At 48.6% G+C, this 20,214-nt stretch overlaps 1 protein-coding gene across 4 annotated transcripts in view; it reads left to right on the top strand.

The window, feature by feature from the left end:
• Positions 1-20,214, top strand: part of PBX1 (PBX homeobox 1) — a 107,101-nt gene that overhangs the window by 79,145 nt on the left and 7,742 nt on the right. For 2 of the 4 annotated variants that reach the window (XM_042873146.1, XM_042873147.1), the window contains 6 exons: positions 4,756-5,000; positions 7,378-7,568; positions 8,514-8,649; positions 11,323-11,482; positions 18,044-18,156; positions 19,592-19,681. In XM_042873146.1, coding sequence (XP_042729080.1) covers positions 4,756-5,000; positions 7,378-7,568; positions 8,514-8,649; positions 11,323-11,482; positions 18,044-18,156; positions 19,592-19,681 — 935 coding nt within the window. Of the gene's footprint in view, positions 1-4,751; positions 5,001-7,377; positions 7,569-8,513; positions 8,650-11,322; positions 11,483-18,043; positions 18,157-19,591; positions 19,682-20,214 lie in introns of all 4 variants that reach the window. The other 2 variants (XM_042873148.1, XM_042873149.1) reach the window with 2 other exon arrangements.

Raw genomic sequence — 20,214 nt, forward strand, 5'->3', positions numbered from 1 at the left:
TGACGGACATCCCCATGCTGAGAGAGAGGACTGTGCAAAGGACTGGGCTGAGTTTGCCACGCTTATGGGCATGAGGCACTGTTTTTAGATTGCTGCTGGGATTTGTTGGTTTGTTTCATGGCTTTAGACTGCAAAAGCTGGTGACAGAAGTGGCCCATCAGTTTCACAGTGTTCCTCCTTTCTCTGAAATAAATAAGGAGATGCACAAAAAGCTGTTTTGCCAGCTGAAATTTTCCATGCCTCATCTCATGGCAGCCTGTTTTGGAAAATCTGAGCAAAATCTGTTCATCCGTTTGTAAGTTTTGGAAAGGTTGGAGGGAGGAGGGAAACTTTTATGTCAATTGTAAGAAAAAAAATACAACTTTTCTTAATTCCCACTTCCTGGAAGGGCGTGTGCCTGCGTACTTGGAAATACCAGCTTCCATTCATGTTGGAAATTAGTACTGACGTTTTGATGTTGATTTTCTCGGTTGCTCTTCACGGTGAACATACCCAACTGAGGTCTCAGAGGCTCTGGGTTGACTTAGCATGGAAGCACTCCACCTTGTTGGCTGTGATTGGTGATTTTACAGGGCTGTGACTAGGAAATATGCAGTTTAATGCCTCTCCCTACATTGGCCAAGCTGTTGGCTGAGGTATGGCCATAGTTTTCTGTATGTATTTTGAACATGAGCTTGGTGCAGTGTGAGTACATCAGCTTGGCTTGTGCAGGATCTCAAGCTTCAGGGCTTCCAAGTTAGGGAATTTTGTATTTTCCTTTGTGTTTGCTTTGTTGTTGCAGAAGAAAGCAAGCTGCACTTATACTTGAATAGGAGAAACAGCAGGAATTTAGGTAGGTGCACGGTGATTAGAAGCAGTATTGAAATGCAAAATTTGGGAAGAGCAACTGAAGGCCATGCCATCATGGATCGCCCCAGCTGCCCTGGGTATGGACACACACAGGTGTGAGCCCCAGCCAGCCACAAACCACCCACATGTGTTAAGTCCTTGCAGTTTTAACTGTCCTCAAATATGAGGCAGATGGGAGTATTTTTGTACCAGGTTCAGTGCTGTTGATCTCAAATGTTCACAAATGTAGAACCAAGCTCCAGGGAATATTGAGAGTAGCTTGAAATAATGCAATTCGTTAGTGGTTTTGTTTGCACAGTGTTGGCATCACGGCAGTCCCTCTGGTTGCTGGCTGTTGTTTCAGACCTAAAAGCATTTTGTTAAACAGTGAGCTGGTGTAAATCCTGAAGCTGGGGCTCTCTGAACCCAAGCAAATGGTGTTTAAATTGCAAAAGGTGGGAAGAGTGTTGATGTTTGATGTGCTGCTGTGTGGGTACACAAAGGAGTACTGTGTTCCCAGAGGAGCTCCCATGCCACCATTGTGTTAGTGGCACATCCCAGTCTAGGAAAGGGTTTGGGCAAGTCATCTGCTGCCAGGAGAGATGTAATGTGCTGGTGCAGAAGGAGGCATCCGAATGGTCCTTGTCTATGGAAGTAGCCAGTGAGAGCAACCAGCAGGGCTCCGCAAGTGGCATTGCTGCTCCCATCTCCCCATAGAAAAGGCAGCAGGAAGCTCACAACCTGGCAGAGGGATCCTTGCTTTTCCTGCAACCGCTGCTGGCTGCGTTGTAACCCTCTCAGCACATCTTAGGCACAGTGGAGGCAGGAAAGAAAACCCTTCTGAAAATCACAACCTAATTACTCCCATCTGCTCCAGCACGGCTTCCCATTTCTGCCTGCCAGGATGCTTGTCTCCAATGCTAAGTAGCACATTATTTTCGATAAGTTGCAATCATTTACTTGAAATCTTCTTCTCCTTTAAACATCCCCCTGGAAAGGCACTGCAGCAAGTTGGGAACAGCTAGCAGAAAAGCCATGGAGGGGCATCCCAGCTTGGGCAGGGGCCCTCTGTTACTCCTTCAAAGCCATCAGCTTGTTTCTTTCTTTAGTTGTCTTGTTTTGCTGTCCGGCTCTTATATCACCACCTGGCTTGGCCTCTGTTGTGTCCCATGTCTTCTTCCTGCAAGCTGTCCCCAAGGCATCCCCATCCCTTCCCTGGGCTTGACCTGGTGCATGAGACCCACTGGCATGTGCTGGGTGCTCTTGGCTGGGGGTCACCACTGGGGACAGCAGGGGAAGGAGAACATGGCTCTGTGACCCCAAGGGGAGCCATGGCATGTGGCTTCAGTGGTCCTCAGCTGCTGGTGATGGTCACCCTGGTGACCAGTGGCCATGGAGGGGCCATGCTCAGCGCATAGCAAGCGAGCTGAGGGATGGTTTGCAGCAGTGCAGATGGGGACAAGGAGTGTGGTTTTGCTTTGATTTTTAGAATATAGATACGTATCTGTTTATGTGTATTTGTGTATGTATAGACATACATACAGAAACGTGGTTTGTGCCAGCGGGTGCCCTCGGTGAGGGCTGAGCACCCTCTAGTGGCATTTGCTGCAGCTCAGGGCTGCCAAGCCTGCAGAAAAGCAGGCAAGGATAGAAGCTCTGCCACGAATTTGCCTCCCCCAGCCCCAGCTCTCGGTCATTATCTTTCCTTTGGCTTCCCCTTCCCCTTTCTTTAACCAGGAGCAGCAAATGGGTGTGCACTGGGGTACTAAGCTGAGGGATGCGGCCTGTCAGGATCTGCATCCGTTCCATGCAGACGTATCGCCCTTCCCATTTGTTTACCCAGCAGCCTAATTCCACATGGCCCCCAGCCCCAGCTGGGTTTTGGGAACACGTATGTGGGCATGCCCACAGCGCACAGCGATCCCAGGGCTCCCGCTCCTGCAGCACGGCGATGGCACGGAGATGTCCTGTGCTTCCCATCACGAAGCAGCTCGCCAAACATAAACTAATTAATCACTTGTGCCTACCTGTCAGGTCAATGATTCCCGAGATTTTTAATCTAAAAATATTTCCCTTTCGAAATCCAGATGCAGCCGTTTCGGCAACTCTCTTTTTTGTTTTCAGGTTTTTTTTTCAATTAGTGTTTTACCTGGCTTGCATTCTATTTGTGTTTGGGCTTTTGATGCGTTACTGTTTAGTGATTCTTTTTTTAATAGGGGAATAGGAATTTATTCTCTTTATTTCATAGCAAGTTCATATGGTGAGTATTATCACTTCTTCACCTTCTAGAAGAGCAGTGATGCCGGCATGAGCTGAGGATTGCAGGACCCATCTGCTTCCTCTTGCTTGGAAATTGGCCTCTGCTCCCCAGTTTGGTGCCATGCCTCCACCCCGCCTTTTGTAAATGATTGTCTCCAGTGTGGAATTGTTTAATATCGGTCTTCTCCAACCTTGATGATTCTGTGATTCTATGATCTTCGGCGTTTTTCAGAGCCAGGAGGAACGCACTCCTTGCTTGGCTCTGTTTCTTATCTACCCTGATTTTACATCTTATTGGCAACTGCCTTCAGATATGCTTTTAAATGCGCTGAAAATCACTTGCTCTTGTTGCTGCTGCTGTGGCCTGGGGTTCAGAAAGGATGGGATGAGCATCCCAGGTACCTCAGGCACCGCTTCCCTAAAGCCCACACAGCATCACCCAGCTCCAGCAATGCAGGCGCTTCCACGTGAGGGATGCTCATGCATTTCCACTGTGTTTTGAGTCCCTGTGACAGATGAGACGGGAAAATACAATTTGCTTCTCTTCTGAGATGTCTTTTTTTTTGTTGGCTTGTCAAGGATGTATTTTATTTTGTGCAGATGCGCACACCTGTTTGTGTACACGTGGAAAGCGAGGGCCATATCTGTGTGTGCAAACAGCCAGCAGGTGGGACCACAGTGAGATTTCCATGTGATGAAACCCCTTGAGTTTTGCTTGGATATGCATTTGTGTCCATGTATGCCTCCTTCCTCCTCAGTCCAGTCTGCAGGCAGAGCAGCAGCTGAGCACCCCACAGTTAATTGGTAGAGGGAAACACTGTGAGAATGACTTTTACTGGGAGCAATAATTGAAGCAGTGAGTACAAAGAGGGGAAAAGAATTCTCTCCTTGGCAAGTCGTTGTGTGCGGATTGATTTATTGATGCCCCTTTTCTTAGCACAGTTTTAGAATTCACTAGAACGACCAGATTCTAAAAAAAGGCATTTTGCAAATGGTACTTCTTATTTCATCCATTTTATTATTATTATTTCCTTGAGTGGATAAAAGCTCCTTGTGCTTTGGCTTCACTCGTATTTAGAGACAGGGAAACTGAGGCATGGCCTGCCCTGCACTCTGTGCTGCCTCCTCCTCCTCCTGGGGCTGAGGATGTCTGGGCAAGCTGAGGTTTGGGCTGGAGCCTTTCCATCCCATGCTTGAATTGAGAAGTGGTCCCTATTACTGATTTCAGCAAGTTTTGGTACACTCAGTGTGGTTTTGGTTGGTGTTGTTGGAACAGAACTGAGAAAGGATGTGGTTTAGTGGGCATGGTGGTCATGGGTCAGTGGTTGGACTAGATATCTTAGAGCTCTTTTGCAACCTTAATGATTCCACGATTCTTTGGTTCTGTGAGAGCATCATGTCGGTACAGATGTGATGGGAAATGCAGGCTGCGAGCGAGCAGCTTTGCTGTGTGTTTGCAGCAAAATGCAGCTTTCTGGGTTACTTCTGCTGGGAGGTTCCTGCTGCTTCTGCCCTATTTCAAGAGGAAAAGGGGCAGAAATGGGAGAAAGAGATCGCGGAAGCCATGGGGAGCTCTCAACTTAGGGCTGTGCCATGTGTGTCACCACGCACCAACTTCTACACCCGCACACCGACGCAACTCATCCTCTTCCCTTTATGTCTCCACAGTTCTGAGCATCCGGGGAGCACAGGAAGAGGAGCCCACAGACCCACAGCTGATGCGGTTAGACAACATGCTGCTGGCCGAGGGCGTCGCGGGCCCCGAGAAAGGAGGGGGTTCTGCTGCTGCCGCCGCCGCTGCTGCCGCATCGGGAGGAGCCGGATCCGACAACTCAGTGGAGCACTCTGACTACAGAGCCAAGCTGTCCCAGATCCGGCAGATCTACCACACGGAGCTGGAGAAGTACGAGCAGGTAACAGGCTCATTCGTGGCATGGGATGGGATGGGTCTGGCCGGCATAGAGCACGGTGCTGCTGCCCACACCAGGCAAACAGCCTGGACCACTACTGACATCTATTGTTAGCAGAGTGCGGGCAGTGCAAAGCTGTTGCTTTCCACAGCAGTGGAAACAGGCCTTCTTAGCGCTCGGACAGTTCTTTCTTGTTTTGTGCTGGGGTGTGCTATGAGAATAGCTCAGCATGTGTTCCCCCCTCAATTTTTTTTCTTCTCTCCTCCCTTTGCATTTGGCTAAAAATTGGCACTGCCGAAGGGGACTCCTCTTGGAGGCGCTGGCCTCATTGCAGGCAGTTTTCCAAGGACCCTTAAGCTTGAATCAGAATCTCTCTTGAGTATTACTTTTGCTTGGAAAGTTAATTTTCCAGAAGGGGAAAAAAAAGGAAAAAAGAAAGAAAACGTGGCTTTTTTCCTGTGGCAAATGATTCTATTTAAAAAAAAAAAAAGAAAAAGAAAAAAAGGACAAACTATTTGGGTCATGAATGCAGCTATTAGTAACACTGACAATTGCATGAGAAGCTTTGCAAGCCAAAGCTCCAAATCGCTTTCTTTCAAATGCTTCCAGATGTTCTGCAGAGCTTCTTTCCTGGCTGTACAACTTGCTCTTGTGATGACTGTGGTTTGTACCCTGAGCATCTCTCCTTTTGGGTGGAGAAGCAGAGCATGGCCTCAGTGTTACAGACACTGTGCCATGGAGCAGGGAGGGCTGGCGTGAGGGTTGCACGGTGTGGGCTGACCTTTGTGGCTGTCCTCAGCCGCTGCTACTGCTGTTGCTCCTGGGCACTGTGGCCGACTCACATGGCTGGGGCACAAGGCATGTCACAGCTCATCCTTCAGGCCTTGGTTGCAGAGGGAGAGGGACCCCACGTCCTCTGGCACCCCACCCCAGGAAGAGCAATGGGAAGAGCAGAGCCCACCCAGTGCCTTGCCTCTGGCTTGCTCCTTCTCACAACCCATTCCAGTGTCATTTTTACCACCAAGATGCTTTGGGAATGAATGCACTGGGCCACGTTTTTACAGCTGCAGGAGGCAGAGCAAGTACCACCATCTGCAGCCCTACAAAACCAGGGGTTGGGATGGCTCTCCTGACCTTTGTCCCCCCTCTTTCTAGCTCTGTCTGGCTTCACACAGTTGTCTGGCTGTCGCTGTGACAGCACAGCACTCTCCTGCAATTTTCCTTTAATGCTCTTATTTCATGCTAAGAGGAGACAAGCTGAAATTGCTCAGCTGTCTGGGAGCAAAGAGTCACTGGGCTCAGAGCTCTCATACTCAGCCCCACAGCCCAGGCAGGTCAGGGTTGTTGGCTGCAGGGTTCATCACCTCCCCATGGGCTGACCCTGGGGGCGATGAGCAGAGGGGGAGAAATTGCTTGGGATGGGAGATAGATAGTCAACCTTGGGTTACCACTCCACACAATCTGTATTTCAGCCCCATTTTCCATCTCATGGGATGGGTGCTGGTGATGCTCTCCCCAGAGCAGCTTCATGTGTTTCGGGAGCACCTAAAGCTTCTCAAGCCACCAACTGGTTGCCAAATGCTGGGTTTTGGGGCTTGGACCCAAGACTGGTTCTGGAAATCAGAAGATCTGATTTTACCATCCAAGGGGGTGGGGGAGAGCAATGGAGTTGCCTTCATCCAGCCTCAGAATCATGGATCATAGAATGGCTTGGGTTGGAAGGAATCTCAAATAGCATCTAGTTTCATTCCATCTGGAGTCCTCCCTGGCCCCTCGCTGCTGAGTCCTCAACATGCCATGGGGGAAGTGGGAGCAGGCAGACAGTGCTGTGCCCACAGCAAGCTAATGGGATTGTTGCCTGCTTGCCCTTACGTGTCAGAACTGCTGCCTCAATCAGACTATCATTATTATCCTTCCATGCTTCTCATTCAAAGTGCTAAGGGCCCAGGACAGGGCTGTGTCTCTGTGGGGCTGTTCCCATAAAGCAGAAGGGGCTCTGGAGGACACATGGTGCTGGTTGAAAGGTTCGTGGTTCTCAGATTCATCTGTAGCTCTTCCAGCCCTATCCAGGAGAAGTACAAGGGCTGGGACGTACTGACAGGTCCTGGGGCTTGTTGCGCCAGCTCCATCTATGGTATCTGAGAGCATACAGTTGACTCCTGCTTTTTGCTCTGTGTACATTGGGATTTTCTCTTCCCTTGAGAGGAATACATGTCCCCTTGAGAGCCAGCACTCTTTTGTGGGTCTGCCCTAACAAACCTTAGCCATTGAGGCCACTGCCTGCGTCTCCTTCTTTAGCTGTTCTGCTCCTGTGCTCTCCTTGACGCCATCGAATGACCTTCCGATCCTGGGGTTTCTTTTGCTTTTCTTGCCATCCCAGGCATGCAATGAATTCACCACCCACGTGATGAACCTGCTGCGTGAGCAGAGCCGGACCCGGCCCATCTCACCAAAGGAGATAGAGCGGATGGTGAGCATCATCCACCGCAAATTCAGCTCCATCCAGATGCAGTTGAAGCAAAGCACGTGTGAAGCCGTCATGATCTTGCGCTCCCGATTTCTGGATGCACGGTGAGTTCACTTCCCCAGACCTTTCTCTACATCCACTGAGCAGCTTTGTTTGGGCCAGGGAGAGATTCTGAAGTGACTCAGGGAGCCTGGGAAAGGCAGGGCCCCCGGTTTTGAGCCACAAGGACTGTATCCTCCTTATCCTTCCCTTGAGAACTACACACTGCTGATTCTGCTGCAACACTTCAGTTAGGGATGAAAACTAATCCTGCAAGCCGTCCTGTTCCCTCTGGTTTTCCTGTTCTTTTCCTTCTGTTTCCATTGTCCCAGATTCTCAGTGTGCTTTAGAGTTTATTCACTTTCCGAGCTGGTCAGATGCAGACTGTAGGCTTGGGCTACATCTTGAGATAGGGAGGCTGGGCAGCTACAACTTGGGAAGAAATAGCTGACAGTATCCAGCTGTAAAAGGAACAGACTTCCCCAAGGACTTACCTGTGGCTGCTTTCTCAGCACAGGGCTTTGTAGAGCAGCACTGACCTCTTCTGCTAGGACAGCCAGGTGTCAGGGGTCACCTTCCCAGGTGCAGGGTCTGGGTGCTGGTGTTAAGGAATGAGATGTACTTGCTTTGGAAGGTGCTGAGAGAGGAGTCCCCAGCAAAGTGCAGACGAGGATTCCTGGCCATGAGTCTGCTGCACCCTATGCTCCCAGGAGCAGGGGAAGGTGGAAGGCAAGTAGGGAAGTTCAAAGCATCTAAAGTTTCCTCAGAAAGAGTGGTAATGCACTCACAGAGGCCCAGAGAAGTAGTGGAATCACTGTATTCAAGAACTGTGGAGATGTGGCACTAAGGAACATGGTTAGTGGGCATGGTGGGGATGGCTTGACTGTTGGACAAGGTGATCTTAGTGGTCTTTTCCAACTTTAATGATTCTGTGAAAGTTATGTTTCTGTTTCTGAATCTCTGGTACTGAATCCTTTTTCTTCTGTTTTTCCTTCCTTCTTCCCTACAAGGCGGAAGAGAAGAAACTTCAACAAGCAGGCTACGGAAATCCTGAATGAGTATTTCTATTCCCATCTCAGCAACCCTTACCCCAGTGAGGAAGCCAAAGAAGAGCTAGCCAAGAAATGCGGCATCACAGTCTCACAGGTGAGAGAGCCCAGAAATACAGCAAAGACAGCTGCTGCTCAGGGAAACCAAACACCTTGGAGGGCACTCAGTCCTCAGTCTAGTTACTTATGTCTCACCGTTGAGCATTTAATTGCTAAATGGGATCAGAGTAAACTGGTGAGTAGGAAGTAGACAGCAGACTTACAGGATCAAGCCATGGGTGAAAAAGAGTGTTTGGGAGAGGACTTAGATGGGATGAAGACTTAATGTGTGTGACTGCGTGTGCAGTCATGGTGTCAGCAGTACAGAAACAGTTCAGCACAATGCACAGAGGCAGTTTTCTCCTCAGGGAATCAATGCTGGTTTGCAAGGAGAGCTCGTATGAGCTGAAAGACCATTCTTCAGGGTAAGGGATTTGAAGATACTGAGAGGGTTTGAGCAGAGTTTGTCTGATGAGGCAGAAGGAGCAAGGTTCTGGTGGGAAGGGATAGAGTCAAACAGGCTGATGGTTAGAGCTAGTCAGTGCTCGAGAAGAGTGGGCTTTCTCAGGGTTGTTTCTCCCTCTCTCTCCTTTGCTTATCCTTCAAAGAAAGGTGGTCGGTGAAGGCAGACTGAATTATTTCCATGCATTTGAAGCAGCCGTGTACTTCCTGAAGTCTGTAGTTTTGAATCACTAGCTATGGGGATTTTTGAGGAGCACAGTCAGTCCTTGAAGTGTTCAGCTGTACATTACTCAGGCCTGCCCTTTGTTTTCTCACTTTTTGGAGCAAGCCTCGTGACTGAGGGCTGGAATGTTGCCTCTGGTAGTCTCGTCCTCGTGTGAGCTTAGCGCTCCCTCCAGGCTCCTGTTGCACTCCCCATCTTGGGCCTCCTTCCAGCCCCAGGGCACATGCCTGCTCATCACTTGAGTAAACTGAAGACAGCGGCAGCATCTGGTGTCCTTGTGAGAGCATGTCTGCCTTCAGCAGGAGCAGCAGCATCTGAGAGTAGGAGTCGTCACTGTGCCGAATGCCCGCTGAGCCACTCCGACTGCATCCCCTGTGCCAGAAGATCCAGGCATTGATTCTGTTCAGAGTTACCTGCAGGAGACAGGACATATTGGCTCAAGTAAAACTGCAGCTGTCCTGATGCTTCCCCTCTCACTTTTAATTCATCTGTTCGCACTTACAACTTCTCCCCGGTGGAGAGAAAATGCCCAGGAGAAATGCTGTGCTTATGAGCTAAATGGGAAGCTGGAGACGGAGCACATTGCCATTAATGAGAAAGCTGGACTGAGAAGTGGAATGGAGCTCTTAACAAACTGTGCCTGCTCCCAGTGCCATTGAGTATTCAGTCCCAGATCTGGCTTGGGTGCTGATCTGAGTTATTGCTTTTTGCCTCCCTAGAGTCTCTGCGTTGTACATTTTCCTTTTCCTCCTACATGGCAGCAGTAGGTGCAATTCAGTACCGGGTAAATTGGTGGATGAAGCTGCTTTTCTATAGAAGCTGCTGAGCTGTCTGTGAGCACTCCAGACAGAAAACGTCAGAGGAATAAATCTTGAAAATTTTCAGTTATCAATGCTCAAGTCAAAACAATTTCCATAAGATGAGGAAAAAGCAGTGAGCTTCCCAGAATTAACATCCAGCCTTATCCTTTCTGACTTGGCATCGGGGCAGTCTATTTGCGGAAGGGGGACTGATGACCAGCAAGCAGAGGAGTCCCATGAAAGAGGCTGATCTGTTGAGTCCCAGCTCAAGATGTCAGCTCCAGGCAACCCCAGGAGGAACTTCTGTTGGAGAATTACAGCGTCCCCTGGCCTTTGTGCATCTCCATCATCCTATTGAGCTTCCTAAAGCAAGGTCAGGAGCGACTGCAAGTCTCTGCTTAGACACCTGCACATAGGAAGACATCCCCCCAGTTCTCCATGTTGCTAAAGAAGAAGCTGGGAGCTGCATCCCAAACCCTAGGCTGAATCTTCCCTACATCTCTGAAATTGTTGGCTACAACGAAGCTGCCACAAGTGAACAAGATTATGTCAGCAAGGCACTGACAGGGATTTGGGGAACACTGTGTGGTTCTGGAGGTTCCCTAACCTTTTCGCTGGAGAAGCAGCCCTGGCAGGGTGCTACAGCCCTATTTCTCAGACTCAGAGCTTCCCATTGCTGTGCTGAATCTGCAAACTTTGGGATGTTTGTCTAGTCACCAGACAGGATGGCCCAGTGACTGTTCTTCAAGGCGTTCGTACCACTGAGCCCACCATGTCACATCGCTGAGCTTTAAGGATTGCCTGCTCACATCCCTCCTTGGATCTTTTTGCTGTCATGTTACATTCCTGTAGGCAGCTCTCTCCAGGACAGAAAGGAGCACAACTGCACTGCTTCTCTCTGCCTTTACATCCAGCCCATCATTTTCAGCCACCTCCAAGGGACACACTTGTACCCTGGGACCAAAGTTAGGTCTTCAGGCAGTCCGTGCTCTGCACACAGGGACAGGCACACAGCCCTGTTCTGAAGGCACCAGATGGACCCACACAAACCCTCTGTTCTCAAGTGTCCCCACTGTCTTTCAGGGGGTTGTTGTAGGTAGAAGGTGCTCCCTCCCATGGCTGAACAAATGGGGAAAAAAACAATTACGATGCACTGTTTAACTTCAGCTAATCCAGTGTCCTCACCCAGGCACTCTTTCCAGAGCAGAAACGTTAATGTTTTTGTCTTTTCTTAAACTCACTCTAGGTATCAAACTGGTTTGGAAATAAGAGAATCCGGTACAAGAAGAACATAGGTAAATTTCAAGAGGAAGCCAATATTTATGCTGCCAAAACGGCTGTCACGGCTACCAATGTGTCAGCCCATGGAAGCCAGGCTAACTCACCCTCAACTCCCAATTCAGCTGGTTAGTTTTGTTTTATTTTATTTTGGGTTGTTAATGTTTGGTTTTCCGTTTGTTTGCCCCCCTCCCTCTAATCTCTCTCTCGATTTCTCCTTTGGGTTATTTCAGTTTTTATTTTCTGGTTTTGGTTGGCTCACTTTTGTGGTCTTGAAAAGGAAAAAGACAGATGGGTTTGGTTTTTGGGGTTGTTTTGGGAGGGTGTGGGGGGATTTGTTTAAGCTTTCTACTTGGTTCCCCTTCTCTGTTCTGGTTCTCATTTGAAAAGCAATGTGATCAGACCATGTGAGTGACAGCGATGTGTTGGGTTCTATGCACAGGCACAAAAGCAGAAAAATGACCAGGAAAAAAAAAAATGCTGGGTTTGTTAACTCTTTGGGAAGAGGGGAAAAAAAAGGGAAAAAAAGGAGAAAAAAATCCTTGTTCCAATTGTTCCATTTCACTGGGGGCAGAAAGCATGAGTGGCCCTCGTTAATAAAGCCCAACATTCTGGGATGTGTGAACTCATGCCATTTGGGAGCTGTTTGGGGCAGATCTCTGTCCGTTGCTTTTCTTTCTGTTGTGGTTACCTTTGATTGCTTACACGATGATGTCTGGATCACCTGCAAGAGTGTGCTCTGTGTGAATTTTATTTTCCCTTTGTGTCAGGATGACCCAGGGAGACCTGTGGGTCACTTTGTTCCCTTCCCGTTCCCCCTTTCCTGCCCATTTGCTGTGGTTTCCATCTGTTTGTTTTGAGGGTCAAAGGCACAGAGCACTTTGCCCAGATTTCAACTCCTCCGCTAGAGAACGATGCTCACTGTAGTGGCTGACTACAAAACCATGCCAGGCTGTGGTTGGTATGCTCTGTTCTGGTTATGCCCAGCTCCCAGGAGCGATGGAAAACTGAAACCTGATGAAAAAGAACAAAAAAGGGCAATTTAGTGGGTGCCACGCTCTTATCCAGACAAATGTCCATGTGCATCTTTTCTTTGTAGCTTGGGCAGCCCATCACTCATACACCATGCAGACGCTGGTTGCTACTGGGACATGTGCTCACATAGCAAATGCAGTATCTACACAGTAGAAGGTATCAGGGGAACTGCACCCCCAGATCTGGAGGTCTGGGGAGGCAGAGAAAGCAGAGCCCAGACAAAGGGAAAACCAGCAGTGTGGGTTTTTTTGTTTGTTTTTGTTTTTCCTTTTCCTTCCATTGCTGTAACTGCAGAAGATGTAAATGCAGTTTGAAAAATGTCATCCTTACTACCTGCTCAAATGGCTAAGGCCCAGCTGTAGGGAAGCCTGGAGGACAGAGAGCAGAACTGTGTGTGCTTGGAGGATGGTTACCTGCTGCCCTGCACACACAGCTTGGGTCCTCAAGGCACAGCTCTCCTCCTGTCCTGCCTTTTTCAACTGGAGTCAGACCCAAAGGTGTGGAAGGGCAAGGGAGCAGCTTCAGATGACTCAAATAGGTTTGGAAATGGCTGTTGGATGTAGGCATTTCCCCAGTGCCTGCCCTGTTAAATAGTGCTCCAGCGTGAGTCTGTTCTTTGACGTCCCCACAGGCAGTAGCATGGCTGTTTCAGTGATAGATTGGCCGGTACCCTGCAGTAAACGGCTGAGATATTCCCTGGATAACAGTGCTTTCAAGGAAGGACAAACAGTCTTGTTATTAACATGTAAGAAATGAGCTCCTGGGTCCTCTTTCTTGCTCCCTTTTCCACTCCCCAGGAACACCAACCCCTTTTCCCATGCTAAGGCAGTGCTAAAGCAGCTTGTTGATGCACATGAGCTCCTGCACTTTGAAGGTCCTTGCCGTGCTGGAATCAAACTGTTTCTGAGCCACCACTTTCCCTGTATGCTGCAGCAGTGGCAGAGCAGGGAGACCTACAGCCCAGTCTCTAGGGAAGCTTGCAGGGACAGTGGAATTGGATGTCCTTATGTCCTCTCTTGAGAAGACAGATGGAAGGGCCTTGGGACTTCATCTCCAGCAGTGGCACCCCAGGTTGAGATTTCCCCTGCTCAGCCAGGCATCCCTATACTGTCATGTTGTAGGGCAGAGGTGTGTCCCAGTGGCATCTGAAGTCGAATGACCTTCCCTTCTTCAGGTTGTGCTGTAGGTGCTGACAGCCAAAAGCACACCTGTACATGCTCGGTCTGAAGTTGCTATCAAAGACTTGAGGATGGTGCCAAGGATTTTGAGCCATCCAGGTGTGCTGCATTGCCCTGGGAGGAATGTGGAAGTGCATGAAGAGATGAAGGACTAAGGTGGATGAAAGCTCTCCTTTAATACCACAGTCTTTTTTCTGTTTACAGATCAGTGGCAGGGATTTTGGTGAGGAAGGAGCCTGAACAAAGACTAGATTTGGTGATTTGTAGGGTCCTCTGGTTTAAATACATGACAGGGCACATGGAAACAAGGGGAGCAGACAGAGGACAGGTCATGAGAAGGAGGCAGCAACCAGCAATGTAGCCCCTGGAGGGCCATGATGTTGGAAGAGGAGGTGGAACTGGATGTGCTGGGACCTGGGACAGGAGCTAAATTCATTTCTGCTGTGGCTGTGCAGACCCATCTGTTCTCTGCATTGACAGCCATGTTACCGGAGCTCGGTGAATGGCTACAGTCAGTCAAAGAGATTGGCCACACATTGACAAGGGCAAGGACTGCATCTGGCTGGCCATCTGGCACCTTCAGCACAGGGTCCCCCACCCTCAGTCACCCAGGCCTGAATGTCAAACACCTTTTCATCCTGAATACACGCAGTTGGGTTTTATCAGCCAGATGTTCAAATAAGCTGAGATGTCTGGCTCATTTGGGCTAACAACTCCCCGTCCTCACTTTGATTGTATGGACAATCTCAGCACAAAAACCATGTGGCAAATGAGAGTTATTTTATGTGGACTGACCCTTTTGCCAACCAGAGTCCTGGAGGACTGCACATGGGTGATGACATTCAGTGAAATCTTCCATGCAGAGCAGCCAAAATTATCCTAAACTTTTTATTATTATTATTATTATTATTATTATTTTACCTGCTCATCCTTTCATTTTGTAAAAATCTTCATGCACAGCTGCTGATGGACAGGATTTGGAAATATGCTTCATCAGGCACGAGCCTGATGGCTGTATCTTCTCTGCCTTCCCCCATTTGTTTGTGGCAGTTGCTTTTTGTGGGATGCCAGAGTGAGCAAAGAAACCATGCTCGTCGTGGTCTCACTGTCTTCAGTGTCATTTGGCAAGTGAAAAAGAACAGCAGGTGTCCTGCAGGACCAGCCCAGGCTTATTATGTTTGCTTTTAGAACTTGTGTCAGATTAAGAGACGTTGTCCACCTGAGCTGCTGCATGGTCCATCATCTTCTTCCCTTATCTTTGGCCATGGTAGAAACACAAGGAAAAGTTACTTTAAATCAAATTTTCCTGATGCATATAGGTCGCAGCCATTGACTTTAATTAGGAATCTCATGTACACGACCAAAGTTGATTTCAGTGGTTCAGGATACTAGATTTGTCTCATTGGTGGTAGGTGGTAGGAATAAGCAGCATATAAATGTGAGAAGTGGAAGAGATCTCATTGTTGGTATTGCTTTGATGTAGGTTTTCACCCAGTGGCAAGATCTGAGTGCCAAAGCTCGTTTCTTTTTAAGCATTGCCACCACTTTTTCTGAAGCTGGTCTTCTGATGGGAACTCGCCACTAAGGAATGATGGTGATTAGACTTGAGTTTGATAAGATGTGTGGATGCTGAAGATGGACCGTTGCTTCACACTACTACAAATGTTTCTTCCCGTTTTCTTTTGTCTGTGCATGGAAGCATCAAGGGACTTACATGTGCCAAGTTCAGAGACCTTTCATTGTGGGTCCACAAGCTCAAAGGTGGTTATTACATTTCACTTCTCAAGGAGTTCTGTGTCAAACTATGACCGCTGTGGTGTGTTTCCAACGGAGCCTTTCAGAGGGACAGATCAGATTAAGGATGGAGCATCCTCCAGCAGACAGACAAGACTTGTTTCTGTGAAGGATACCAGTGTCTTGATTTTGAGGACTCTTTGCATTCCTCCCCCTCCTTTTCCACCCCAGCACATCAGTCCCTCGTAGCTGTGTCTCTGAGGCTTTGGGCCATTGTAATTTTCATACATGGCTAGCACATAGGCAGCAGAGTGCTGAAACAGCAGAGTAGCAGCTGAAAGGGCTCTCTGCAATTACGGCTCTGATACAAATGCATCCATACATGCGGGCCATTGGTATGCGCATATTTATCTTTGCATCCACATCAGCAGCAAGACATATTTGCCGTTTAGATATGCACATATATTGTAAAAATACCCTGTGCCGATAGCAGTGTATATCTTGTAAGTGACATCTCCAGCACTCCTCATGGTTTCCAAGACACCGGTGCTCTACAGAACTAGAGTTTGTGATTGTTTATTTTTATTTCCTCCCTCCCAGTCTCAGTTTTAAGGGGCAGGTTTGTTAAATTTCCATAAAGACCAGATAACGTTTATGATATTTTTGTTATTATTATCGTTGTTATTATTATTATTATTATTATCTTGTTTTGGTAGGGAAAGCTGGAATGCTGCTCTGCTTGGGGGTAGAGTGATGGTGGAGTCCTGTCAGGGTTTCCCAAGTCCTCTTTCCAGCTCTGACACTGATTGCTTGTGTCGTCTTGAAGGGTTTCGCTCACCTTAAAATAACTGCAGAATATTCTCTGCTTCTTGTGAGGGTTAACTGCAAAATCCTTTGGTTCCCAGCCACTGTGGGAGCACAAAAGCCATCACACTGCTCTGGGCTTTATGCTGGTAGTCAAAGTGATCATTCAGAAAAGCCAGTAGGAAGCAGTTTTTTGTACATAAGTGTCCATCCTCATGCTTTGTGTTGAGTGGTGTCAGTGGGGGATATCCTCAGTCTCCTAGTTGACATCCATAGCTTTTTGCCTTTAGAACCTGAGAGGTGGGGAGGCGACAGGAGCTGGGTACCAGCTGAGCAGGGAGGCGCTGGCTGCAGCCCTGCCACCTAGTGCTGCTTACTTCACACAGCATTGGTGGGTTGCTCCACCGTGTGTACTCCTGATTAAAGGGCCATGTGTGAAGAGTAAGGTTTTTTGCAGGAAGGTGTCGTGAACGTGAACTCTCCAACTTAGACCTCCTACTTGTGGACTTGCTCCCTGAGCCTTCTTGATGTTGGCTTCCATCTGGTTCCTTCCTGGCTCATCTCCAGGGCAGAGCCTGGGCACTGCCAAGAGGGTTTCTTCCTTCTCCTCTCCAGCAGGAGATGGGAATTGTTGGACATTTCTCAGAGCACACACATGAGCCATAGTTGGGCAGTTCCAGCAGGACTGTGGTTGCCAATCTTCCAAGCTGGAAGCAGCAGCGGAGATGATGAGAGCGTATTTTGGGTTGGAGCTGAAAGCAGAGCTGACCTGGGCCCCTGAAGTCTCTCCTTTCCAAGGCTAACGTCATGTATATAACCAAACCTTGCACGTTGAGCTGTCTCACACTTAACGCGCTGATCTGCACGATGAGTTCTGAAATAATCCCATAAAACCTTTTTATTTATTTTTAACCCCCTTCCCTCCTCACCTGCCTTCCAGTTGCACATTAGGTTTGTTTCTCCTGTTTGGTAGTCAAGGAGGTGCTCAGATATCTCAAAGCTGGAAGCAGGACCTTTTTTATTTTTCCTTATCATCTGTTGGTTGTTTTTTTTTCCTGATCCCACCCAGTTGTCCTCACTATTATCGTTTTTGAGCGTAACACTGGCGACTGGTGCATGCAGTGGGGATTTGCTTACAGAGCTTGTTGTTCTGGGACAGCTGGCCCCATGGGGCTGGGACACCCAGGTCCTCTCACAGCCCACTGAGATGAAAGAAGGTTGTCAACAAGATCATTACTGGGAGCCTGGCCCAGGTGCCTTCACATTTTTGTGAACCTTCGCTCCTGGTGCGTTGTGCTCACCCTGGGATGGATCCTGATGTCCTGAAGGCAGACCATGCATAGCTTCCTCAAGGGAGCTCTGGGCATGGAAAGGGGTGGTGCTTGGATGTGGTCACCCGGCAGAAAGGCCCCGTAAGGGTGCATGGCCTAGACTTACCTGCACTGAGCTGAGCTTCTCAGAGACAGCAGCAGCATGGGCCCAGTTATCCGTGCTGAAGTGGCTTCTGCTTTTGATAGTGAAGCGTTCTTTGGGTAATTCTGTTCTCTGGTGCAATCTGCCGGGTAGACATCTCCAAAAATCGAGATCTGCGAAGCTGCCTGAAGGATTTTGATGGCCAGAAATGAAAGAAAGGGCTGTCTTGAGTCCTCCAGGCTGGGTTTTGTTCATCTTAGTCCAGAGCATGAAGAATCCTTCCTCCAGCTGAGGAGCTGTTGAAGAAAGTTCTTGGCATTGAGCTGTAACAACATGTGGCTTTGAATAACCTCAAGAGTGCATCCTTTTTTTTTTTTTTGCTTGCTCTGTTCTTCATACTACTAACCTGATTGTGTGTTTTGTTTTTGTGGTTGCTTTGCATGTTGTTCCTTCCTCTTGGCTGAGAGTCATGGGGTGGATCTTTTTCCTTTCTGTGATTCAGGTGCCTCACTCTTTCCTTTCCAGGTTCTTCCAGTTCTTTTAACATGTCAAACTCTGGAGATTTGTTCATGAGCGTGCAGTCTCTCAATGGGGATTCTTACCAAGGGGCCCAGGTTGGAGCCAACGTGCAGTCACAGGTAGGGACCCATCCGATGTACTGCCAGTGAATGCATTAGTGTTGGAGGAGCCTTTGATTGTATTGGCACTTCTCCCTCCCGTCCGAAAAGAGCAAATCTCAACCAGCACAAAAGAACCAACCAACGCTTATAAAAAAGTAAAGCAAACCAAAAAAACAACCAACCAACCAAAAAAAAAAAAAAAAGCAAAGGCAACAACCACCCAAAAAATCAATCAGAAAGAAACCAAAAGCGAACACCCAACCAAATCAACCATGGTCTTGAGGAGACTTGCCCACACTTTGTGAATGCATTTGGCTCTGGCTTGATAGTCGTAACAGGAGGAAAGGAGGTTTAGGAGAACAGGCATGTACTCAAACAAAAGCAGATGAGATTTAGGTTCCGCATGCTTTATTCTTCCAAGGGAAGGGGTCAGATGTCTGGACCGGTGTCTCGTTTTACATGGCTTCCACTTACTCCTTTGATGCCAAACCAGGTGTCTGCTGCAAGGCGAGAAATGTTCAAATACACAGCTAGGGTTTTTGTTTTTTTTTTCACTTTTTTTTTAAACTAAAAGTCACCCCTCATGGTCTCCCCATATTCCCAAAGCGCAGGCACTCACACTGCCCATGTACACACCAGCAAGACAGAGTGAGGGAGCTTTGAGCAGCGTTACTGAAACATCAACCTATGCTTGAAGAAGAAAGAATTTAAAATAGCCAATAGCTCACTTAGATCTTCCCCTTCCTACCTGATGTCCAGATATGCCATGAGTCTTCTCTCTGGTGTCTAAGGCTCTGTGTTGAGAGATGACAGCCAGTTTGACATGTTCACATTGGGCAAGGAGAGCTTTCTAAAGCCCAAGTCACTCCCCTTGCAGTGCTGGACACAGAGATGCACATCACTGTGCGTACTGCTGCCAGGGTCTGGGCTGAGCAGTAAAGGGAGAGGAGCGAGGCACTTAGAGGAGAGCTGACGGTGCCTTGCCATGGTAGGTATATTCTCTGGGCCCTCCAAAATGGAAGGAGGAGCTGTCTTCACCCAGCTCCAAAGATCTCCTTCCACTGATGTGAGCTCAAAGGGTGGAAGGGGATGAGTAAGACTGTGGGTCCTTGGGCACGATGCTGAAGTTGGCCCCAGTGATGTGCCCCAGGAGGTGCCAGCTTGTGCTTGCCACGCTGTTCTCCCTCTCCGCTCTTGGTGTCTAAGGGCTTGGGGCCACCAAGAGTGTGATGGGGGTGGGCCATTGGGGAGGCAAGGGAGCGCTCCTCCGACTTGACTCTCACCATGAGTCCAACCACGGTTCTTTCCCCCCCCCCCTCTTTAAATACATATCTTTATCAGTGCTATTACTATTACTGTTTATTCTACCGTGCCAAAGATGAACCGAAGCGGCTTTGCCCACTAACCTTTCATTCACTCTAATTTGTGTCTTTGTTGTCGTTGGTCTGTTTAGGTGGATACCCTTCGCCATGTTATCAGCCAGACAGGAGGATACAGTGACGGACTCGCAGCAAGTCAGATGTATAGTCCGCAGGGCATCAGTGTAAGAAAAAAAAAATAGGCTTGGGTTCTTGTTTTATTTTTTTCCCTCCCTTTCATTTTTGTTCTCTCACTACCAATTATTTCAAAGCCATAGGGCTCAGAATGCCACTTAGTAGGACTTGTCTTTGCTTTTACGGTCACCTAGTTTATTGCTTCTGTATCGGTCACGCCAACGGCAGAGCTTTGCCCACGAAAAAAGTGGCGACTGGGCAGGCTCTGTGCAGGCAGCTGGCGTCTAGGACTGTCAGAGCCGATCAGTGTTCGCGTGGCACCTGCGGCCACATGCGTTCGGCTGAGAGGAACTGCTAAACAGGTGACACCTCGCGTAACCGCGGTGGGGAATGTCACCACGAGCGCCCTAACCCAGAGATGGCTCCACGCCGATGAGGCTGATGGCAGAATCCTGCAGCGGCCACCTAAAAATAACCCAACCCTGGCCAGCATCTGAAGCCGGGCTGGGTGGGCGGGAGGGGGCTGAAAGCACAGCGATGATGGGGTTGACGGCGGTAATGGTCATAAATAGAAGGAAAAGGG

Source organism: Lagopus leucura, unplaced genomic scaffold, assembly GCF_019238085.1.
Source record: "Lagopus leucura isolate 7727_CA_CO unplaced genomic scaffold, USGS_WTPT01 Super-Scaffold_100009, whole genome shotgun sequence".
Taxonomy (NCBI): Eukaryota; Metazoa; Chordata; class Aves; order Galliformes; family Phasianidae; genus Lagopus; species Lagopus leucura.